Below are 25,493 nucleotides of genomic sequence, written 5' to 3'. Positions count from 1 at the left end.
GCGCTACTCCTCTCGTCTGGGAGGAGTTCCGAAATTGATTTAAGGAGCCGTTTAACTCGATATTAATGACGACGTCGTGTGAACGGGTACAGCGTTAAATCGGTATATCGGCCATTAAACCGATTTAAAGTCGCAGTGTAGAACTGGCCTTAGAAATACAACATTCTCCAACATTGTTGCACTGGTAAATAGATGATAGAAAAATAAAAACACTCAATTTCACGCTTTCTAAAAGAGCATCATTTCTGTTTTTCTTCCACTTCTAATACCCTGTTCACTATTCTTTAGATGGATACATCCATTGGATGACAGAGAAGCTGGCACATTTGTTTGTGAGGGGAAAGGAGAGAGAAATGTTAGTCTCCACTCTTTATATTTTCCTCATGTTTCATTTTTCCTGCTGTGCCTTCCCTCTGCTTGCTTCACAGGTTTGTTTCTTAACAACCTGAGGCTGTTTACCACTGCAGCACAAACTATTTTTTCCTCTTTTGTTATAAGTAAACAGGACCGCAACTCCCTGAAGTGTAAACTGTTGAAAAGCTATTTAAAAACCCCAAAGATTTCAAACTAGACAGACCCTGATCACCTGAAAAAGCCAGTGTTCACCAAATTGTTGCTATTGGTCCCAGGTATCCATAAAGGATGTAAAGCTATCGCTCTACAAAACCCAATAAAACTGAACTAGCATTCATAAAAAATACTACAGCAGAAAGCTTTCTTCTCTCTTTTGAAGTTTAAGAGCTATTTCTAATACTTGTATTGCAGCAGTTCCTAGAAATCTGAAGTAGCACCAGGGCCCCCTGAGCTAGGTGCTGTGCAGACACACAGGAAGCCATAGTCCCTGCCACACAGAATTTACAATCTAAGCTGACAAATGACTGCAAAGGGAGGTGGAGGGAAGAAGGATACAATCAAAAGATTTATAATTTTTAGCATAAGCTAAAGCAAGATAAATGTGCCTAAGAAGCTGCTATACATCCCTGACCTGTAATTTCCAAGCAAGAATAAGAGAGCATGTAGCTGGAAGGAGAACAGTGGTCAGTGGCGGATTAGCCACTGGGCCAGCGAGGCCTATCCCCAGGGGCCCCAACCAATTGAAGGGCCCTGGAAAAATAGGCACCCCCCTAACCCATCTCCCTGGCATGTTTCGGATCACAGGGAGCAGACTGAGCAGCTTTTCCCCTGCACTCTGGATCCTGCCTCAGCAGCTGGACACTGCCTCCTGGGTCCTAGTGCCCTCATTTCGTCTACAACCCTGATGCCCGCAGGGAGGAGAGGGGGCAGAGCAAAGCAGGTGGAGTGAGCAAAAGGGGAGAGGAAGGGAGAGGAGGAAGAAAAGGGGGTATGGGAATGGGCGGGGGGAAACAGGAGCCCAGCATGTGTCATTCCCTGGGCAGCAGCAGCCCCAGCAGGGAGGTTACCACTGTGGCACCAGAGCAGGGACATCGCTGCAGCAGCTGGTGCCGGAGCGGTCTCCAGCAGCAGCTGGGACTCCCCCATTATGCCATCCTGTCCCCTCCCAACACTGGCAGCCCAGCTATTGCTGTAGATGGGAGGAGAGATCCAGTGAACCAAGGGGACTGGCTTCAGCATGCACGTGTGCGTGTGTGGGCACACTTTGTCCCCCTAAACATAGCAGTCAAACTACACTTATGGCCCCGGGACTGGAGGAGCTCTGGCTCCCTCCTGTGGCCTCAGGGCTGGGGAAGCTCTCACTCCCCGCTGCAGCCCAGGGCCATGGCGGGGGAGGGGGCAGAAAGGAGCAAGGTTGCAGAGCAGCAACAGGGTGGAGGGGGGAGAATGGGGCAGAGGGGCAGAATGGGGCTGACCATGTGTGCAATGGGGCGGGGCAGCAGGGGAAGGAGCAGAATGGGGTGAGGCCATGGGCAGGGCCAGGGCGGAAGGGGTAGAACAGGGGGCTGGACTGCAGGCAGAAGGGGCTCCCCGCTTGCTCTGGCCCAGGGCCCCACGAAACCTTAATCCACCCCTGATAGTGGTAGCACATCTGGATATCAGCTGAATCTCTTGATCCTGTTTCTACTTTGCCATAGACTTCAACAGGTTCAGAATCAGACCTGCAACTTGGATTTCTAAAATAAGAAGTCAGGCCACTACAAGGAATTTAGGAGGAAACCACTGTTCCATTACCTTCAATGCCAATTACCATTCTTGGGGAGAGATTTTATGCTGAGCCTCTAGAGCAGTGGCTCTCAACATGGGCAGCAGGTTTGTAGAAATTTTGGTGGTGCCCCAGAACCTGCCCCTGCCCAAACTCTACCCCCCCAAAACTCCACTGCCCACCTGCCCAAGGCTCTGGGAAGGAGTTTGGGTGGAGGAGGAGGTCTGGGGTGGAGGAGGAGTGCAGGCACTAGGAGGGAGTTTGGGGAGTGAGGGGGTGCAGGGGTGGGGCTGGGGGTGAGAGGTTTGGAGTGTGGGAGGGGGATCAGGGCTATGGCAGAGGGTTGGGGTGTGGGACTGCGGATGAGGGGTTCATGATGCAGGAGGGGGCTCAGGGCTGGGGAAGAGGATTAGGGTGCAGGGAGATGAAGGCTGGGGCTGAGGATGAGGGGTTCATGATGCAGGAGGGGGCTCAGGGTTGGGGCAGATGGTTAGGGTGCAGGGGGGTCAGGACTCTGGCTGGGGCTGGAAATGAAGGGTTTGTGGTGTTGGAGGGAGCTCAGGGCTAAGACAGAGGGTTGGGGTGCAGGAGTGTGTGAGGGCGCTGGCTGGGGCTGGAGATGATGGGTTTAGGGTGTGGGAGGGGCTCAGGGCTAGGGTAGGTGGTTAAGGGTGCAGTGGGGGGGTGAAAGCTCTGGCTGGGGGTGTGGGCTATGGAGTGGGGCAGGGCTGGGGATGAGGTTTTGGGGTGTAGGCACGCTGCTCTGGTAGAGTCAGAGAGGAGGACTCCCCCCACCCTTTCTGCCAGCAGCAGCGAGCTTCTGTGGGCGCGGGCGACCGGCTCGGCGGAGGCGCGAGCGGCGAGCAGCGAGGGCCGAGTAGGGGGTCACGTCAGATGGCACCGCCCTGTTCTACCGCCTTCCGCCCTGCCGCTCTGCTAATCTGAGAAGCTGAGGTGTCGGGCACTGGCGGTTTCCGGTGATGAGTCGGCAACGGTCCCGACGTGTTCAACGGTAGTAATGTGTGAGATGTCGGCTTGGGGTGGGTCGAGGGGGACATGTCGCATAGGGCAGCGCGCGAATGGGAGCATCCAGTCGTGTATATCAGGGACGGCCGGATGGACGAGGGGCGTGGGATGCAGTTGTGAGGGTGGGGCCGTGCAGTGAGGAACGCGGAAAGATCTGGGCTTACGGATAGAGAGCATGTGAGTGTGTATTGACGATCCGGGTATCCATGGGGTAGGGGTATGATGATGAGTGGCAGAGCACTGGGGAGTGCCCCTTGATGTGCCTCGCGGACCCCCCATCATGCTAGCACACTCACCCCCCTGGCCTCCACCACTTGTACACTGCAATCGGGCTCCTCAGATGCGCCCTTTCTAGGTCCAGGGACCATCTCCCTCGCCTCCCCCTCCTCTGCCGCGTGCCCAGGAGAGTGGTCTCACGTGCCCTACCCTCACCTGCTAGTTGGTCGACGCCGAATCACTGTACCGCCTCACTGCCAGGGTCGAGGTTGCACTGCGGGCTGCCTGCCCTCTTCGCGCCACAGCAATCGCTGTGGCTGCTAGATGAGCGGTGAGCTAGAGCTGGGCTGGGGGCATCTCCTCTGTGCCTGCTCCGGTGACAGCCGTCCCACCAGAAAAGGGAAGCGGTCCTGAGGGGGAAGGCAGGCTCAGATCAGTCTGCCCTGGCAGTTGAGATGGGGTCACTAGGACAGGCTTGACAAAGCTCTGACTGGGATGATTTAGTTGAGGATTGGTCCTGCTTTTGAGCACAGAATTGGACTAGATGATTCTGAGTCCCTTCCAACCCTGAAGTCTATGATTCTGATGACTCATGCGGCAGCAGTTGCTGCATGGAGTCAAGCTGCACAGCAGAGACAGGGACACTCTGCTCCCTCTCAAGTATCAGAGGGTAGCCGTGTTAGTCTGGATCTGTAAACAGCAGCAAAGAATCCTGTGGCACCTTATAAACTAACAGACATTTTGGAGTATGAGCTTTCGTGGGTGAAACATCCGCTTCGTCAGATGCATGTAGTGGAATTTCCAGGGCAGTATATATGCAGGACAAGCTAGTAGATAGAGGTTAGTTCAATCAGGGAGGATGAGGCCCTGTTCTGCAGTTGAGGTGTGAAAACCAAGGGAGGAGAAACTGGTTTTTGTAGCTGGCAAGCCATTCACAGTCTTTGTTTAATCTGAGCTGATGGTGTCAATATCTGCAGAATGAACTGAAGCTCAGCAGTTCCTCTTTGAAGTCTGGTCCTGAAGTTTTTTTGTGAGGATGGCCACCTTAAGGTCTGCTATAGTGTGGCCAGGAGGTTGAAGTGTTCTCCTACAGGTTTTTGTATATTGCCATTCCTAATATCTGATTTGTGTCCGTTTATCATTTTCCGTAGCAACTGTCCAGTTTGGCCGATGTACATGGCAGAGAGGCATTGCTGGCATATGATGGCGTATATTAACATTGTGGACGTGCAGGTGAATGGAACCGGTGATGGTGTGGCTGATCTGGTTTAGGTCCTGTGATGGTGTCGCTGGTGTAGATATGTGGGCAGAGTTGGCATCGAGGTTTGTTGCATGGATTCGGTTCCTGAGCTAGAGTTACTATGGTGCGGTGTGCAGTTACTGGTAGAGAATATGTTTCACCGTTGGCAGGTTGCCTGTGGGCGAGGACTGGCCTGCCACCCAAGGCCTGTGAAAAGTGTGGGATCATTGTCCAGGATGGGTTGTAGATCCCTGATGATGCGTTGGAGAGGTTTTAGCTGGGGACTGTATGTGATGGCTAGTGGAGTCCTGTTGGTTTCTTTCTTTCTGTCCCTCTGGGACGCAGGGACGTGCACAGGGCCAGCAAGGGAGAGCCAGGGGACACTTGGGGGAGGCACTAGGGGGCGGAGGTGGGGCCACCTGGCCCTAGACACTGGTGGAGCTGGGCCCCTGGGCTCTAAATATTGCTGGTGCCCGGGCACCACGTGGGTATATACTTGCCCGCCCATGGCTCTCAACCTTTCCAGACTACTGACTCCTTTCAGGAGCATGATTTGTCTTGCATAACCCAAGTTTCACCTCACTTAAAAATAACCTGCTTACAAAACCAGACATAAAAATACAAAACTGTCACAGCAACAATAGTACTGACAAACTGCTCACTTTCTCATTTTGTCTGTATTGAAATTTTACTTTGTACTGCCTTCACCAGTGCTTTTTGTGCAGCCTGTTTGTAAAACTAGGCACATATCTAGATGAGTTGATGTAGCCCCTGGAAGACCTCCATATATCCCCGGGGCATGCGTATCCACCACATCTCTAAGGGTGCAGCACAGAATGCTTAGTCCAGGGAGAGGGTAGGTAAAAGGGTTTTCAGCCACCTTTGCACCCTCCCAGTCGCTGACTGTTCTGGGGCCTGAAGAGACCCCCAGCATAATACAGGGAGCTCAGGGGGCCTGTCTAAGTTATAGCAGCCTTTCAGGGCTGCCCTATGGACTGCAGCACTGCGGAGAATCTCTGCTTGCAGTGCTGTGTGCTACAGCTGCACCCCTGATATATCCCTCCCGCCTCAGCTAAACATTCAACACGTCCCTTACACGAAGGCTTCTCTCCCAGCTGGAACCAGAGTTTTAGGTAGGGTTGCCAACTTTCTACTTGCACACAACTGAACACCCTTGCCCTGCCCCACCCCTCCTCCGAGGCCACTACCCTGCCCTGTCCCTTCTCCGGGGCCCCGGCCCTGATCACTCCATCCCCCCTCCCTCTGTCACTCATTTTCATGGGGCTGGCTCAGGGGGTTGGGGTGCAGCAGGTGGTGAGGGCTCCGGTTGGGGGTGCAGGCTCTGGTGTGGGGCTGGGGATGAGGGATTTGGAGGATGGAGGGTGCTCCAGGCTGGGACTGAGGGGTTTGGAGGACGTGAGGGGGATCTGGAATGGGGCAAGGGGTTGAAGCACGGGAGGGGATCAGGGATGCAGGTTCTGGGGGGCACTTACCTCAGGAGGCTCCCAGAAGCAGCTGCATGTCCACCCCCCCCTCCAGCTCCTACGTGGAGGCGGTGCCAGGCAGCTCTGCGCACTGCCCCATCCACAGGCGCCAGCCACCCCCACAGCTCCCATTGGCCAGGGCTCCTGTCCAATGGGAGCTGTAGAGCCGGTGCTTGTGGCTGGGGCAGCACACAGAGCCCCCCAGCTGCCCCTACACCTAGGAGACAGAGACGGTATATGCCATTGCTACTGGGAGCCGCGCAGAGCCACAGCAAGCAGGGAGCTTGCCTTAGTCCCACTGCACCGCCGACTAGACTTTTAATGGCCCATTCAGCGGTGCTGACCAGTGCCGCCAGGGTACCTTTTCAACTGGGTGTTCCGGTCAAAAACCAGATACCTACCAACCCTACTTTTAGGGCCCCTTTCACCTGGTGGAAAGGAGACTGAGCAGGGGTGTGGATCTCCCTCTTGGTGTTTAAGCAGTCTTTTGTTAGATTGGCTTTCATCTCCAAACACAGTGTCCATGTTCTATCTTGTTAACCATATAAATACAGTAAATCACAAATTCCACTAGCTCCTGCATTGCCTTACTAAATCATTAGATGGGATCTGGAAGCCTTTTGTTTGTATTATAAACCCAAACAAAAGCTTCGGGAAAACCTCAATTTTACGATTTTGATATAAAAAGGTGACACTGACGTACTTGCTGTCAACTCTCACTACTTCAGTATGGTCAATTCTAAATGTTCAAAAATCATGAGTCAGGTCCCCAGAATCATGAGTCTGGCTTAAAAATCATGAGAACTGTTAAAAAAATGCAGGGGTTCTGTTTTAATTTACCATCTAAATTTTGAGTCTTATAGACTCAGACTCATAGGTCAGAAGGGACCAATATGATCATCTAGTCTGACCTCCTGCACAAAGCAGGCCACAGAACCCTACCCATGGGTACAGCTGGGTAATTTTTTTTACAAGGTGTTAGCTCTACAACTATGAAGGCTAGAAACATATGTTTTTAAAAAATGAGAGCTGAGACTCTCATATTATCATATGGTTCTGAGAGCCGGCGCTATAGGTCAAATACCAAGAATCTTGAGACTCAACAAAATCACGAGTTGTCAATATTATAATTATCTTGTGAGTCCTGCAATGTTAGGTGTTTTTCTGAAAGCCACAGCTCCTAGAACCCTGTGATTATGAAAGTATCTCAACTCTCATATATAAAAAAAAAATTTCTAGCCCCCACGACTGCAGGCAGTTCCTCTCCTTCTGCTACTTTTTCATTTTAAACTTTATTCTTTAGCTGTACAAAGATTAGATTGTAAACTCTTGGGGACGGGATTATCTTTTCTGTGTGTGTGCGCGTGTGCGCGCGCACGCAGTGCCAAGCGTAATGAAGTCCAAATCCTTGAGCAGGGCCTTATATCACTGCTCCTGGCCCTTCCCTCGGTTCAGTCACCTACTCAGCTACCTATGCAGGAAGCCTGTTGTTAGAACTTGGTCATGCATGCGACGAAGTGGGTATTCACCCATGAAAGCTCATGCGCCAGAACGTCTGTTAGTCTATACGGTGCCACAGGACTCTTTGCTGCTTTGTTTGAACTTAGCACCTCATAGTATATGAACCATATGAAGGTAGCAGCAGTTCCTCCACGTTCCAGGTTTTGCAACTCACCTTTTACCTTTCCTTCCCTGTGTTCTGTGTCCCCCTTCACCCGCCTCCACCAAGCTCCAAAGAGGCCCGATTTATGTCCATATATATTAAAATAAATGGTATTGTACAGTATGAATGTGTCGGGGGCCTTCTAAGACATTGCAACAATTCCAGCGGAACAAGAAGGTTGTCAGGTAGGAGAAACCCAAATAACTAGAAACATTAAGATGGGACACAAAAATCAGTGAGATGAAAGTGTTGTGGTAGAAGCTTAACTGAGCTCAGGGAATCACAGAAGTTAGAGATGGAAAAGACTTTTTCTTGGAAGGTCATCCACTCCACCTCACTGCCAATGCATGACAATTCAGTTTCTTACAGAACATTTACTAGTGCCTGGGCATTTCCAATTTTAAAGTCCCAAACAATGAGGTTTCCACCTCTTTCTTAGGTATCTCAAGCAATGTGGCTTCTATCTATTTCCTAGACATTGAGTTTGTAGGCTGTTCTCATAAAGCTGAATTTCAAAAGCGTTTTGACAAATTTAAGCCCAACAACTATTTCAAAGAGTTTTTGTTTTGCTTTGTTTTCTAATTAAGTGCCTTAACAACTCTGTACCAAATGCTTGATGACATGATTGAGAGTGGTATTTAACATGTACAACTATTCCAGTCTTCCCTCGTGAATAATTAAAAAAAAAGACTTTTTAGCTATTGCACAGTCCTGCCAGCCAGCGCCCAATCATTCAAGGGCTTACATACGCAGAACTCTGAAATGCTACAACTATCAGAAATTTGGAGGAAGCACTGGAAATTGTCTATGGATCTTCAGGTAAGTGAAAATTTTTAAGTGCATCACATAATATTGAATTTTTAAATCATTATTTTGTACTTTTGGTATAAAAATGGTACTTTTAGACTAATGTATGTTTCAGCTCTTACTGCTGCCATATTTGAGGCATTCAGCACATAATTGTAAAGACACATTTCAAAAACCTTTGAAATTCACCTTTATGAGAGGTCTTAGGCACTAGATTTTCATGTGTCTGTAAACTATATCAACTGTTAATGTAAATTGCACATGTTCTAGATTTTCTATTGAAATTCTCGACAAGAGCTGCTGCATGATAGGAGTAAGATATTCCAAATCATTAATTGTTAACAGCATGCACCCATATATCTAAGGCCGGTGCAACCATTTAGGCGACCTAGGTGGTCGCCTAGGGCGCTAGGATTTGGGGGGTGACATCTTCTTTGGCAGCAACTGCGGCTGTCAAATCTTCAGCCTCCCTGATCGCTGCCAGCATTTAAGCGGAGGGAGCTGGGGGAGGGGAGCGCAAGGAGGGCCACCTGCAGCAAGTAAGGGGGGCGGCATGCAGGGGAACTCCCTGCTCCAGCTCACTCCTGCCCCGCCTCCTCCCCGAGCATGCCATGGCTGCTTCACTTCTCCCGCCTCCCAGGCTTGCAACGGCTAAGCTGATTGGCGCCGCAAGCCTGGGAGGCGGAAGAAGTGAAGCAGCGACAGTGTGCTCGGGGAGGAGGTGGGAAAAGTGAAGCAGTGACAGCGTGCTCAGAGTGGAGGCAGAGCTGGGGTGAGCTGGGGGAGGGGGGCGCCTCAGGGCGGGGGCTTGGGGACAGGGGAGGGCGCAAGGTGAAAGTTTCGCCTAGGGCACAAAACATCCTTGCACCAACCCTGCATATATCATTTGTAAGGTTGGTGGTCATAAAATCAAGGTCTGCTGTACAATACATTTCAGAAACTTACATAGTCTAACATAATGGTCTCTACAGTTAAGCAAGTCCTTCAAAATATTAAATACAGGCCAGATTCTAAAACTTTTACTCACATTGAGTAGTTCCTTCCTTCTTGTGTAATTCTACTGATTTCAATGGCTCTGGTAAAGTAAGAAAATATTCACTGTAATCAAAGGTGTCAGACTCCAGTTCTGTGAGGTATTGGTACATTTCCTTTCTAGATATCGGGATAACCATTCTAGTTTTGATGTAAGTGATTTCTCTGTATAATAGGAAAATTACATTTGATTTGAGGAGGCCAGAAAGTGACACAAAATTCGTATTTAGTTACTGAATAGTTCAGTTAAAGCTTCTTTCCGGTAACAGCTGTAAAAGATGGGGAGTTCATGACCCTTTGCCATCTGATTCTGATATTCTTGTTTGCTAAGCTCTTCACTTTAGCATCTGTCTGTGTATTCCAAAGGTCAGCTTTCTGAAATGTTGGTATGACAAAAGAAATATAGATACACCCCAGGAACAGATAAAAAATGACGTGGGAAGGGTAAGAGGAAGTTCAAAAAAAACCTGAATCTTTTGGATTCTAGACCACTAATAAAAATGGAAAATAAAAGCACACTATCATAACTCTTTTATAACTAACGACTCCTGTTTCCTGCCTTCAGGGAGATAGCCACAGCACTGATTTCTCATTATTTTGTTACCTAACATTGGTATACAGTGCCATAGCTAAGACACTGTGCTCCTCTAAAGAGTTTTACAGTCTACATTGCCAGTTCCCAAACTGTGGACCACGTATCACTCGCTAGTGGTTCAAGGAGGGCTTAGATGAAGTATTAGGCGTGGTCAAACCACAGCATGTGAGCCGCATGCAGCTCTTTTAGTTACGTTGTGGCTCATGGAGCCCCCCCCCCCATATTCCTTCCCATTCTCCACCAGAATGGGGGGTGAGGGGGCTTGAGGCTTCCGCCCTGAAGTGATGGGGCGAGGGGCTTCTGCACTGTAGGGAGGGAGGTCTCAAGGCTTGAGTCCCGTATCTCAGCAGGCACTGCCCTGCAACAGGGCTAGCTTTAGGCTGATTCCCCCAAATCGGGCCCCATGCCTAAGAGGGCTCCGCGCCCTAAAGAAGAGCACCTAACTTACGCAACTTTTTAATTTTTACTCACCCGGCAGCGCTCCGAGTCTTCGGCAGCATTTTGGCAGTGGGTCCTTCAGTGCCACTGAAGACCCAGAGCGCTGCCGGGTGAGTCATCTCTGCCTATTCGAATCGGGCCCCACACTTCCTAAAGTCAGCCCTGCCCTGCGAGGCAAGTTGTGCATGTCTTGCGGCTCTCGAATGTCTATAGATTATTATATGTGGCTCAGAGGGTCAGTAAGTTTGGCCACCCCTGCTATATATGTTGGGCTGGCTTCTCCTCATTTTAACCTATAGTGAAGGCTCTTGCCTGAAGGCCTGAAAAAAGGATGGAAACAAGAAGCAGGAGCTAATCTAGCTACTTCTAGTAGAGACGACTGCTAAAAGAGCAGAGGAAACAGAGCACTGCACTCTGCAACCAGAGTCACTTGTGAGGGACTGGAACTGTAAGGCACCAGCAACAGAGAGTTACCCGGGGAAGGTCTACTCATCCTAGCCCAGGGGTGAAAGTAACTGAAAGGACTTACCGGTACGCCAGAGTCCTGAGTGGAGGCGTGGTTTCAACTAGAAGAGATGAGGCCTTTCAAGATTTAAAGGCCCTAGGGCTGTAGCTGGAAGCCCCAGGGCCTTTAAATCACCTTGGAGCTCCCAGCTGCTGAGCCCCGGGGCTCAGGGGTGAATTAAAGGGCCCGGGGCTCTGGCCACCGCAGAGCTCCAGGCTCTTTAAATCACCACGGGAGCCCTACCGCTGCAGGGAGTCCTGGGCCCTTTAAATCCCCCCTGGAGCTCAGCTGCTGGGGTCCTGAGGCTCTGGCAGCTGGGCTCAGGCCAGGATTTAAAGGGCCTAGGGCTCCCCGCAGCAGCTAGAGCCCTGGGCCTTTTAAATCATCACCAGAGAAGCCGGTCCGGTCCGGCATACCGGCAAGAGCCGATACGCTGTGCCGAACCGGACCGGCTTACTTTCACCTCTGCCCCAGCCAGAGCTCTTAACTGCAACAGCTTGAATGTGATATCTGATGATTTTGGAACTGGGAGCAGCACAGCCTTTGGGGCTGGCAGTTTGTTTATAACAGAGGCAGGTGATTAGGATAACAAAAGGCTTGTCATTAAAGTAAATTAAGGATCCTTAGATGATCCTGAAAGCACTGCCAGGCATGTCAATTAAAATACAGGAAACAAAGGGTAGGAATAAAAGGTGAGAGAGATAAACAGTGGTGCCTATCAGGGGTCCGTACTGGGACCAGTCCTATTCAACATATTCATAAATGATCTGGAAAAGGGGGTACGTAGAGAGGTGACAAAATGTGCAGATGATACAAACTATCTTGAGTAATTTAAGTCCAAAGCAGACTGTGACGAGAGTTACAAAGGGAGCTGACAATAAAAAAAAAGTTAGAGGATCATTGTTTGAGGGACTGTGGGAAAAAGTTGAGCTTTGAGGAGGGATTTGAAGTAGGAGAGGAAGGTTTCATAGTACTGAGGAACAGGAAACAGAGGACACCATAAGACACAGGAGGAGGAGGTGATGGTGCTGCTGAGATAGACACCAAAGAGTGATTGCAGAGTTTGGAGGAGAACCAGTCAAGTATGGAGTCCCAAAAGCCCAGGAGGAGAAAGGATCCACGGTTAAACAGTACTGGTTAAGCAGTACCTAGAGTCTCTGAGCTTTGTCAGTGCATGCAACTGCTTCATTCTCAGATTACTATTGCCCTATAGTACAACTGGCAAGACTTCTCCAAAATAAAGTAAAATTGAGTCAATCTAGATTATCCTTCCTTCTACTCCCAGTCATCTCAAGTCTGACGCACTAAAATAGAGCTCTGTTATATTTTTGTTTTCCCGAACTTGGCAGTGTGCCAACACATAGCATATTCCTTTTATGGCAGTAAGTTTATAATTGCAAAAGACTTAAATAGACTTTTTTTTAAAGTGTTGAAAGGACTGTAACTTTTAAGAAATATCCCTAATCTTTTCCCTTCCAGGACAGGCCTTCATAGTGCACCAGCGAAGATTAAATGGCTTCTGGTGCTCAGAGGACATGATGCAAGTATTCTGAAAGCACACTTTTAATTTAGTAATTCCTACTGGCTGGCTTGCTAGCCTGCCATTTTGTTCACCGATTAAGGATGGAATTTCTATCCTGCTCTTCAGAAATGACTTCATATTTTATCTTCTGAAAAAACAGACCAGTTCTGAAGTTTCACCCCATGAGTGAAGATTAAACAGATGTATTTATTTTTTGAGACTATTGTGGTATATGTAGTTTGTCTGAAGAGTGGTACATAGTATGTATGTGAAATGGTGATGTGTGTCAAGTGAAACATGTTGTATAATAAACCACAGTAAAGAACGATATGTAATAAGATTCTCGTACTTTAATTACCACTCATAAAAATGTTTTCAAATGACCTGGTTAGAAGACCAGTGAGGCCCCATTCTTGTCAATTGTCCCACTGTGACAAGGACTGCCACAAGGTTTGACACAATCCTGTGAAGTAGCATTTTTGTCCCTATTTTACAAGTGGGCAAACAGCCCAGCACAGTAACATTAAGTGATCTGTCAAATCAGAGGCAGAGCTGAGATTAAAACTCAAGAGTTCATTGTTCCCAGTCCTAAACTCTGTGCACTAAATTACGGTACTGCTGCCTTCTGCTGTACTCAGTGTACGCTGGAAAAAGTACTGAACTCTTTAATTAATTATTATATCTCATTTGCACTTGGACAGCTCCAAAAGGCCCCAGTTGGGATCTCAGCCCCATTGTGCTAGGCATTATGAGAGAGGAATTATTTTCATTAATGACTAGCACTGGGATTTTCAAAGGAGCCTAAGGAAGTAGCCCAACTTTTACCAAACATCACTGGGACATAAACGGGACTTTGAAGTTCAAGTCTGGAGGAAGTACACTGCTTTGAAAGAATACTCTTGCATGTTTGTGTTGCTTTTGTCTAAAATAAATGAGTATGTGATGGCTTACTATGGAAGCTAATTTACAGCTTGCCAAGCGTGCGCAGATATCCCTAGGTGGCTGAGCAATATGCAGAGCTGCCCATGCAGATGCTTTATTTTAATAAAATATGCATCAATAAGGCAGTCAGTCACTTTTCATGACCCCTTTTGTGATGCACTGCAGGACAACCTAGAGAAGACACAATTGAAAGAAGAAACACAGAACGAAGAAAAATTAATACTTTGATAGGACCAGCTCCCCAAATGCATCAAAGAGTTCCTCAGCAAGGCTGAGAACACAGAGGATTCATACCATCTTTCCACTCTCAGATCCTGGGGGCTGCCAGAGCCAAACTGGTGCCCAGGACTAGCATCTCCCAAAGAGCCCCAACCCCAGCCCAGATTGTCTCAACACACCTCAGAACAGCCTCTATGCAGGATCAGTTACCACTGCTATATCATGGTGCCTTTGAGAAATGTCTAACAAATAATCATTAGGTATATAGCCAGTAGAGACTTGGGATATATTTTTATTAATACTTAATAAATTAAAATAATTGATTTTAAACAAAATGTGATACATCTTAATACATTAAATGAACATGCCCTCCAATGGAGAAGCTGATTTTCCTAGAGACACCATGACACACATCTATATATCGGAAATCAGTCCTATGTAATTTCATTCAATATCTGATTCTTTAACATAATCACTATTTTCTTTTAGCTTCATATTATCTCCTTGCTCTTCTGCAGTTTGCTACTTTTTTAAAATTATGAATAGATAACAAGTATATTTAAAATTCGCAGTCACAACCATGAACCAGTGTGACCCAAGCACCCTGCATTCACACCACACACATTACTACAATGATACTTGAATAAAATATGCCCTGTGAGGTACCATATAAAGCTAATAGCATGCTGGTTATTAATATTATTGTAAAATGCATGTGTTAATGTTTGATATGAAGTTATGATTTCCTTGTTTATGATGTTACTAAAACATGTTTAAGACCACACAGCCTAACCTATGTAAAGGCGATAAACAGGTCTGTCATAGACAAAGGAATTTGGGCTTACCTCAATTTACATATGAGCCATAAACAAAGCTGTCGAGCTAAACTAGACAGAAAATTAACATGGCTCCTTTTCCCCAGAGACACACAGGAGATTGAACCCCCAGGATGCCTTCCTGATTGTAAGACTAAGACATCCCTTTGGGGATACAAGGACATAGGTGATGGAACTAGGGGTGCTGACGGTGCTGCCACACCCCCTGACTTGAAGTAATAACAACAACAACCCAAATACATGGTTTCCGCCTGCAGCACCCCCCCACTGTAAAAAACTGTTCCACCCCAACTGCATAAAGGAACAAGAGATTCCATCTTTATCTTTCACCTAAGGAAACCAAGAAACCATCCAATTTGATCTCTTTGATGGGTCCTGGCCAGCAAAAAGCTGAAAAAGAGACTAGGGGTGAGAGAAACCATCTTGAGTAAACATTGTAACTTGCTAAACTAAGTTTTAGATTTTTAGACATGTGTTTTCACTTTTATTTGCTTGTAACCATCTCTACCTTTATTTCTTTTACTTGGTATCACTTCATCCATGCTCTTTACTTAATAAACTTTTATTTTACTATAAACAAATTCAGTGCTGTTTTTGAGGGGAAGGATGTATTTACCCCAGTTAAACTAAAACTCTGATGTACTGACTCCTTAACAGCGCAGCAAACAATATCTTCTATGAAAGCACAATGGTAGGGGATGTGCATTGAAGAGAAACATCTCTGAGGAACTCAGGGGTTGGAGTTTACTGGCTGTTACCTACTAGGTGAGGTTTTGGCTAGAGAACCTTGAGGAATTTGCTGGTGAGGAAGACAGACTGGTGTGGCAGGAAGCCATCACACAGTCTGCCAGCAAAACTCATGCTTGCTGAGGCAGAGGGGTAACACAGCAGCTCACAGCTAAGGTTCCCCTGCAGCGTGTTATAACCAGAAATCAGCATCATTTCAAATTTAGCAAAAAAGTTTATTATTTGAATATAGTTTTTGGTAAACTACTATAATGACTTCTCCATTAGTTTATTAATTACTTTAGTACAGAGCATGCCAGCACAACATGCGGCCTGGGGACCCCGTGGGCCCCACTGTGCGGCTTGTGGGGGGTGAGTAGGTGGGGCTCACTGTGCGGTCCATGGGGGGTGAGTAGGCAAGCAGCAGGTGAGGGAGGGGGGCTGAAGAGGCAGGTGGGCAGTGGCAGGGGTGAGGAGGCGAGCCAGGGGGGCTGAGAAGGCGAGTGGGCAGGCAGTGGCAGGGGGGGCAGGTGAGCCGGCAGCAGGGGAAGGGGGTTGAGGAGGCAAGCGGGCAGTGGCAGGGACTGAGGAGGTGAGTCGGGGGGGGGCAGTGGCAGGGGGTGAGGAGGCAAGCGAGGAGTCAGTGGCTGACCTGTTCTACTGATCTGGTCTGGCTCCCATCCCCTTTCCAAGGGTTGCAGCTGTCTGGAGGTGCTGCCTTTCACGCCTTCCTCAGTCATTCAACAGGGCAACTGATTACAAAGTGAGGGGAGGATCTTATTCTACTTCTAGCAAAAAGACATTTTTCTTTTACCTTAAATATACTACCTGAGGGGTCGGCTATAACATATTACCAAGATTCAATGTTTCGGTGGGGCATCGCTGGGGAACGGGGGTTTGTTTCCACGGGGCAGGAGGGGGGGGGAGTATTTCAGGGGGGCTAGGCAGCAGGGCCAGGGGGGGTCAGCCCTCAGCTATTTTCTTTGGAGTAATATGGCCCTCCCCGCTTTACAAGTTGTGCAGGCCTGGTACAGAGTATCACTTGAGAATCACTAGATTCCTTTTTTTAATATCTCAGCTATTCCAAAAAAAGAAGAAGAACTATCAATACTACTTATCACCACAACCTTTTAGTAAAGTTATGTGTTCTGACTTATCTTTAAAACAATGTTTAAAAATGTTAAGCACACAAGAAAAGCCTGTGCATCCAGCAACTGAAGCAAAATATTTCTTTAAAAATGCAACGATTACCATCCTATTGCACTGTGCCTGCACCTAAAGTAATCTTGTGAGTCTGCAAGGTCAATGCTGGCATGCAAAAACTAATTCTCTCTTTTTTTTTTTAATAGTCTAAAGAAGATACACCAAACACTGCATCCACAACCTGAAAAGTACTGTTAACATGCCAGAACTCTAGAATTAATCTTTTTAAAAAAGCAGCATATGCATTGTAACAAAGCCATTAAGCCACTGATGCAACTTTATATCCAGAACAGAACATAGAAAATTCTATAAAGTGCAACATAAGCTAATTGGGGTCATCTGATTTACAGATTCCCCTCCCCCCCCCCGTTTTTAAATAAGCGAACTTTTGAAAACATACTAAAATGTCTGGTAATATATAAAAACTGGGTTAATCCTCAATGTTCAAACCTTCTTTGAAGCTATATTTGTTACAGAGTGTTCATACGGAGTGCTAGTGACTGAATAATATGAAAGCAGGAAAAAACCTAGTTCCAATACTATAAACTTGAATGATTACCAACTAAATACTGTGAAACTACCATCACTAAATGACAGTTTTTCAGAACTGAATCTTTCCAAATCTTAGACATATTCAAGAGAATGATTTATGAAGAACCATAATCTTAGAACATATGCCAGTACAGTGAAACCTCAGAGTTACAAACACCTCAGGAATGGAGGTTGTGCACAACTCTGAACAAAACATTAGGATTGTTCTTTCAAAAGTTTACAAACTGAACATTGACTAAAATACAGCTTTGAAACTTAACTATGCAGAAGAAAAATGCTGCTTTTAACCATCTTAATTTAAATGAAACAAGCACAGAAACAGTTTCCTTACCTTGTCAATTTTTTTTTAAACTGTCCATTTTTTCAGTAGTTTACATTTAACACAGTACTGTACGGTGTTTGCTTTTTTCCCCCTCTCTCTCTCCCTGCTGCTGCCAGATTGCGTGCTTCCAGTTCCAAACAAAGTGTGTGGTTGACAGGTCAGTTCATAAATCTGGTGTTCATAACTCTGAGGTTCTACTGTATACAGTATTATGAGTAAAAAGTAGATGCAATCAGGAGACAAAGTATTCAAGTTACATTGCAAATTTTAAAAAAAGTCATATCTTTCTCCTCCTTAAAATATCCTATCCTTTAAAAAAAGTGTAGGTAAAATTAATACTTATGGAAGCATTAATGATTTTTTAGCAGCAGCGGCTAAAATTAAGCATCACTAGTACGTAGTAAGCAAGCAGTTTTGACAAGGTATCTCAAACCTGATGTGTAACAGGCCTTCAATCATAGAAAACCTGTTTTGTTTTGCTGGCCTTGGTGAGTAGTAACTTTCTGCTTTTGGCCTCAGCAGGGAGTTACAAACCTGTTTTCACATGTACATAGAACAAAGTTTAATATAATTTATAAACATAAATTGACTTTCTGGTGACTTCAAGCTGTGCTAATACAGCCAGTAGACATTGATCCAGAAGTGGTGGACCATGGACAGGATGTGTAGGAGACCAGAGGGGAAAGGACCAGGACGGTCACTAGAGGTATGAACACTGAACTGAGGGTAGAAGGGAAGGGATCTGGGAGAGCCATGGAAGGGTGCCATGGGGCCACAATTCCTGGTCTCAAAACAAAGCCAGTAAAAGAGTCAGAAAGAGGAGTTGCATGGACTGAGGCAGGAGACTGGCATGGGAGAGGTGAGGAGGGAATGACTTCTCAATATAGGTGGTAGTGGGGTTCTGGGTGCGGGAGGTCATTTATATTTTAAACATGTAGAATTTTTGTAAAGAAAGCAATTTTGGGGGTGTTATTCAGAGTCAACTGAAACACTTTCAGCCTTTGCTTTTTTTTTAAAACTAATATTTTTCTTTGTGTAGCTATATACATACAGAGTATATGCATATCTTTTAAACATACTGCAAATGAGGAAAAATCTAAACAGAAGCCTGTCAAAAGGATAAAAGTGTTTATTCATGCTCTGTTGCCATGCCATTAGCCATGACAATCACGTTTCAGCATGCTGAGTTCTTGTATGATTTCTGATATCCACAGCTCAGACAAAGCAACTCTGCAACACAGATTTAGAGCCCTTTAGATAGAGGTTCTCAACCTTTCCAGATTACCATACCCCTTTCAGAGGCTGATTTGTCTCTTGCATACCCCAAGTGTTACCTCACTTTAAAAACTACTTGCTTACAAAATCAGACATAAAAGTACAAGTCTCACAGCACACTATTACTGACAAATTTTTCACTTTCTCATTTTTACCCTACAATTATAAAATAAATCAATTTGAATATAAATATTGCACTCATATTTCAGCATATAGTACATAGACCAGTATAAAACAAGCCATCGTCTTTATGAAATTAGTACTGACTTCGCTAGTACTTTTTATGTAGCCTGTTGTAAAACTAGGCAAATAGCTAGATGAGTTGATGTACTCCCTGGAACAGGGGTTCTCAACCTTTTTCTTTCTGAGCCCTGCCCCCTCCCCTCCCGCACACACCCCCAACATGATATAAAGACTCCACAATTGCTCAGGGCCCCATGCCACAGAGGCTCCCATGAAGCTAAGCTGCTCAAGCTTTGGCTTCAGCCCCAGGTGATAGAGCTCAGAGCCTCAGGCTTCAGCTCCATGCAGTGGGGCTTCAGCTTTCTGCTGAGGTCCGCAGCAAGTCTAATGCTGGCCCTGCTTGGCAGACCCCCTGAAACCTGTTCATGGTCCCCCAGGGGCCCTGGGACCCTGGTTGAGAACCAACGCCCTGGAAGACCTCTGTATACCCCCAGTTGAGAACCACTGAAAAAGGTCTGCATCAACAGGGTAGCTATCCTCTCTAGAACTGCATAGTCCATATAATCAGCAGTCTGCTAGTAGGGCAAGCTTGCTAGCACTCTTAGACAATGACATCAGCTATTAAATGCGTAAGCAGGGTCTGAATGAATTCTCCCCTGACAGCTAGCTGGGAGGGAGAGAAACTTCAGGAGCAAACTGTATTTACAGGAACACACCTACTCTGCTTAGATATCCAGCAGATAGAACGGCATTGCTCAAAGTAATCAACTGTGGCTGGTGTTGGGTTACAAATCACTTTGGTACTGAATGCAGGGGTAGTGAACTGCTGTTACCAAAGTTGTAATTACTGTATGAATAAAAGGGAGCAGACCTGTGCTTAACCTGTCCCAAATGAGGGGGTCACCCTCAGCTGAAAAGACCTCATTAAGCCAGGGGCTCAAATGCCAGAGCCCTATGAAAGTAAGAGGAGTGGGGACAGGTGTCCCACCCAGGAGGTGTGGACTCTCCCCAAGAGTCCCCAGTTTGATTTAACCTGTCCCCTACTCCTGTTCAAAGAAAAAGCTCAACAGGCTTCATTAGGAGCCTCTTGGTTATATTAAAGAAATCAAATGAGAGCTGACATCACTTGAGATGGGGGCAATGTTTCTGCCCAGCCTGCAAAGAGCTGAAAATTACTACAAGACTGATGTGCAGAGGTCACAACAGAGAGACAGGCGGCAGCAGAAGGTGACTGACAGCCGGTGAACAAGTGGCTGGCAAGGTGGTGAGCAGAACAAGCGGCTGGCAGAGCTGGCAAGCCAAAGCAAGTGCTCAGATGGTGGAGCAAGCAAGGTCCCTTCTTCCCAGGGTGGGAGGTGAACTCACACAGATGCGCCTCTGAACCCTGGGTCCTCACTGACCAAGGACAGCCACTGAGAGTGAGGTATAGTGAGAGAGCACAGAGGGACACAGAAAAGGAACTTTTAGTTGTAGAAGGCAAGAACATGACGCAGAAGGCACTGCCCCACACACTCTGGGGTGTGTGTCGTGGTCAGTTTTATAATTATGAATCCCTCTTATAATGTCGGGTGACTTCCCACCTTTCATTAAAAGTTTATTTTCTACACCCAGACTCTGAGCTACTGAGTGGGGAAGTATTGCCTCTCAGAGGCACCATGGGGTGGTAATTTTCCCATGTTACTGAGTGGGGATTTGAGCTGGTTCCATGTTGTATTGTTGAAAAGGAACCTCTAGATACTGAACCTGCCCCTGGTTGCTACCGGCTCCAACTGGCAGAAGAGTTACAAACATATTTTTCCTTTGGGGCTAATTGAGAATGCAAGTAAAACAGCCACATTTGATCGACAAGGCAGGTTAGGTAATATCTTTTATAGGATGTTGGTGAAAAAGACAAGTTTTTGAGATATATCAGAAGAGCTCTGTGTACTCCAACTCTGCTAACCTGTTGCTGGGAAGAAGTAGTTTTCAGGGCTTAGCAGGTCAGTTTCCCACTTGGAGCAAAAGCCTAACACAGAACTGCGTATTTTCTTAGTGTAATATGTTTATTTACAAAATGTACGTGAGTCTTGTTTCCTTGAACAGGTGCAGCAACAGACTGCCCTTAGGCAACTCTCTGTTACAGAAACCTAATGTAAGGCATCTCTGCCCTGTCCCAAGATTAAAAGCAACTGCCTTGGACTCTGTCTCTCTTAGACTTACACGCCAATTTCAAACCAATCTAACAATTTAAACATATCTGAGCCCCATTTCTTCCCTCACTCCCTTCACTTTACACCCAGGAAACCCCTAGTCCAAGAATCTACTGGGACGAAGTGATCTGTAAGAGGTAGCTGGGCTATTAATCTTCCTTTTGTGCCATTGCTCTGCAACAGAAAGGAAGCTCAGAGAAGTCTAAAGGCCAAGGGCTGGTCTACACTACGGGGTAAAATCAATTTTAGATACGCAATTTCAGCTACGTGAATAACGTAGCTGAAGTCGAATATCTAAAATCGATTTACTCACCCATCCTCACTGCGCGGGATCGATGTCCGTGGCTCGCCATGTCGATTCTGGAACTCCGTTGGGGTTGGTGGAGTTCCGGAATCGATATAAGCGCGCTCAGGGATCGATATATCCTGTCTAGATTAGACGTGATATATCGATCCCCGAGCAATCGATTTTAACGCGCTGATAGGGCGCGTAATCTAGACATGGCCCCAGAGAGGAGCTTTTTAACTCACAAAATACCTTTAACAATTTTCTGGATGTGACTACTGCAGGGCATCTTTCTTGTCTTCTATGGAGAGTTTCATACTGGGTGGGGTGCTTATGCCTCAATAACCCCTAATGCGCAAGCCATCTGCACCTTCTGCCATAACAGTATAGAGGATTAATAATTAACAGTATTTACTCCCTTCCATTTTCATAGTATTTTTTAAAAATATACTTTGTTTTTATTATTTATTATTTGTATTACTGTAACATGTACAAGCCCCAGTCATGGGCCAGCACCCCATTATGTTAGGCACTGTATAAACAGAACGAAAACAGTCCCTGCCCCAAGGAGCTTACAATCAAAGCCTAAGACAAGAGACAACAGCTAGACACAGACGGATGAGGAATATTAGGAAACAACGAGGCGAAGGTAGTCAGCAATGGTGGTGCTAGGCAATGGTCTCAGCACACTAACAGCCTAACTTTTGTCAATTTTTCTGTATGCATCAATGCAAAGGAGAGTTTTAAACAGGCATCCAAAGGTAAATAATGAGACAGCTCTGCAGATATTTATGGAGTGCTCCTTCCAAGCATGAGGGGCAGGATGGGAGAAAGTACGGAAGTGCCTGTTTGAAAATGTAACAAATGGGCAGTGGAAACTGGTATCACCAGTCGATCAGAGGTGAACTTCAACATTCAGTAATGAGTGAGAGATGATGGGTAGGGTGGAGACTGACTGTGAAGGGCTCTGAAAGCAAATACAAACAGCTTATGTTTGATGTGATAGAAAAGGGAGAACCAGTGGAGGATTCAAAAAGAGGCTATCCTGCATGCATATTTATACATTTTTCCACTGCTGATGTGAATATATTTAGAGATTCAAACTGAAGCAGGTATGACCTATCATTTAGACACTTACGTGGCATTTTTAAGCAGCTGGTTGAATAAACAAAGACGACAATGACTGGATAAACCATATAGATGGATGGCTATTAAGTCAATTTGCAGATGTTGATGTTGGTGAATTTAAAAAGATGTACATAGGAGACTGTGTTTGGAATTAGGCACTACCCACTAGATTTGCTATCTATATAATCTGACATGTTATCAATACATATTCTAGGGCTTTTAAAAGAAAAAGCTGAGAAAATTGTCCCAAGAAACAGTAATGGCTAATTCTAAACTGTTCAACATCTACTGAGTAGACAGATCTGTCTTTGGGCAAAAATCATTAGCACAGTAGAGCAAAACAGTCACTTAGAACGGCAATGAACTATCGTTTGAATGAAACTGCTAAAGTTGCATATTATGGACCAACAGTCTATACACTTTCCATTGAAAGAAAACATGGAGTACTCATAAAAGTTCTACAAGCCCCAAAATTGCCTGGAATCACAAACTTAAAAAAATATATTATGTATTATATACAAAGTGGTGGGTTATGGAAGCATGCAAATAAAAACTCATTTTGTGGCTAAGACTTTTCTAGCAACTATCAGCCCTGGTCTAATTTTGTATTAATAAATTTTATACACCTCTGACCTGGTCTCTTTCTATGTTTCCCACCTTCACTGCTCTGCCAACAGAAGGTTTAATAAGGGTAGCACTTTCTCCAACAAGTCTCCCTGTCTTTTTCCATGCTGTCCCAGTGTTTGGGATGCCTTAATAAAATCTACTCATCAAGCTTCCATGGTCGCTCCTCATATCACTCCTAAGAACTCATTTCTGTAGCATTACTTACCTACAACGTGAAATGAAATACAACCACCCTGAACCATCTACACTTCTTTATGCCTAAACTGAAAAACCTCAATTATGTTTCTGTAACCCGTGCCCTTGCTCACCCCTCTTTCCTGACACATTATTTCTCCACTTTTCCCTCAATTCCATCATTCAGATTTTAAGCACTTTGGCCCAGAAAGCTGGACATCTCACCACCTCTGTTCTACTGCATGAAGCCAATTCCTGGAACAAACCGCTAGACCTTCTCACACTTTCTAAACATTGATTTTCTCTCTTACCTGGTTTCTAGCAGGAATTTCAGGAAGCCTGGACTTAAAATAAAATAGCTTCCTTATTGTTCCCTTTTGATTTTTTTCACCAAGATGTGCTCTTCAATAGCTCCTCAGCTTCCTTCACAGTTCTCATCTGTTCTTCCTTCCCTGACAGAAAACAGCTTGCTGAACATGGCTAGACAGGTGATAAACTGTGCCTCTCTCTCTTTCCCTATTCCCTTCCTTCCACCCTCTAGATCCAATTATAAAAAAAAGAGAGAGAGAGAGAACTCCTATACCTGTTATTGACAAAGTAGCCTCACGTCTTCATTAAACTCATTTTCTTACGGTATCGTATCGACATCCTCTACTCCACATCCTTCATTTGTTTGTTTTTTTCAGAACAGGGATTATTTCTTTTCTGTATTTGTACAGAACCAAGAACAATGGGGCCTACAACGGGCTTACAACATCATAATATAAATATTTAACTACTACTACTAAGCTCTCTTAGAAGAGAGCTTAGTAGTAGTAGTTAAATATTTATATTATGATGTCCCCTGTGAAGCATCTAACATATTTGTTCTAAGTGCTTCAAATAATACATAAAATAAAAACAAAAACAAAAAGGACAGCTCCAGAAATAGTACAGGGATGACACTTTGCAAGTCAAATTAAACTTGCAGTTTTTCAGACAAAATCCCCTGAAGTTCTTAGCTGCAATAGTAATCAATATAGAATCAGTTTTGCAGGATTTCAAAAGAATGCACTGGACTATAAAATGGATTATAAGAATATAAGACCTCTATTTATAACAAAGAAATCTACTACAAAGGATCTTGTCACCCATTGCTATAAGATTTTAGTTCTTCAATTTCCATTAATGCTAATGAAAGTTTAGTGTGAAACATCCTGGTAGAGGGACAGCAAAATAGATCCTTTTTCAACTATTTCCCCAACTCTAGTGTAACTGACCTACAACAAACTGAGGCCTTCCCTCCCCGTACCAATTTTAGTTAAATTAGTTTAGAACAGTGGTTCTCAACCCAATCAGCATACAGCTGCAGCCTATGTGACATCCTCAGGGCCAAACAGATAGTACATATATTGTCAGGGCCGGTGCTACCATTAAGGTGAACTAGGCGGTTGCATAGGGCGCCAAGATTTGGGGGCGCCAAAAAGCGGTGTGCCCAATTTTTTTTTTTACAGCGGTTCCTCCCCAAGTGCACGATTGCTGCTCCACTTCTCCTGCCTCCCAGGCTTGCAGCGTCAATCAGCTGTTTAGCACCGCAAGCCTGGGAGGAGAATTAGAGCGGGGGTGGCATGCTCAAGGAGGACGCGGAGCAGAGGTGATCTGGGGGGGGCGGGGGTACTGCACTGCTCCCGGGGAGGGCCACATCAGGTAACGGGTTGGCGCAGAGGAACTGCTTGCGATAACACAAATTCGGATATAATGCGGTAAAGCAGCCCCATCCTCCGGAGCGATGCTTTACCGTGTTATATCTGAATTCACTTTATATTGGACCACATTATATCGGGGTAGAGGTGTAGTAGGATGTAAGAGGATTGACTAAATGTACCTTACTTAGAAGTCTACGTCTGTGTATGTTTTCATAGTAGAAGTTAACAAAAACTTCATTCTTTTTATTTAGTAAAGTTCTGCGATCAAATGAGTTAAAAATCAAATAGTCTTAAATTTTGTATGCATGCATTTTTGGTTCATAGACTCTAAGGTCAGAAATGACTATTGTGATGATTGTGACATTGCTGGCCACAGAACCTCACCCCCTCCTGAATAGAGCCCTAACCTCTTGCTGAGTTACTGAAATTTAAAGACTTCAAATTAGAGAATTCACCATTTACACTAGTTTAAACCTGCAAATGACCTTTGTCCCATGCT

At 45.7% G+C, this 25,493-nt stretch overlaps 1 protein-coding gene across 8 annotated transcripts in view; it reads right to left on the bottom strand.

The window, feature by feature from the left end:
* The window catches only part of MSRB3 (methionine sulfoxide reductase B3), a 179,928-nt gene that overhangs the window by 142,967 nt on the left and 11,468 nt on the right, over positions 1-25,493 (bottom strand). For 3 of the 8 annotated variants that reach the window (XM_075066210.1, XM_075066199.1, XM_075066192.1), the window contains one exon: positions 9,583-9,630. The exons of the other annotated variants lie outside the window; for them this stretch is intronic. In XM_075066210.1, the coding sequence (XP_074922311.1) occupies positions 9,583-9,630 (48 nt within the window). Of the gene's footprint in view, positions 1-9,582; positions 9,631-25,493 lie in introns of those variants that run through there. 8 annotated transcript variants of the gene reach the window in all.

The sequence above is a fragment of the Chelonoidis abingdonii genome, chromosome 1 (assembly GCF_003597395.2).
Source record: "Chelonoidis abingdonii isolate Lonesome George chromosome 1, CheloAbing_2.0, whole genome shotgun sequence".
NCBI lineage: Eukaryota > Metazoa > Chordata > Testudines > Testudinidae > Chelonoidis > Chelonoidis abingdonii.
The sequence above is the reverse complement of the archived record's forward strand: the minus strand, read 5'-3'. Positions and strand labels throughout refer to the sequence as shown.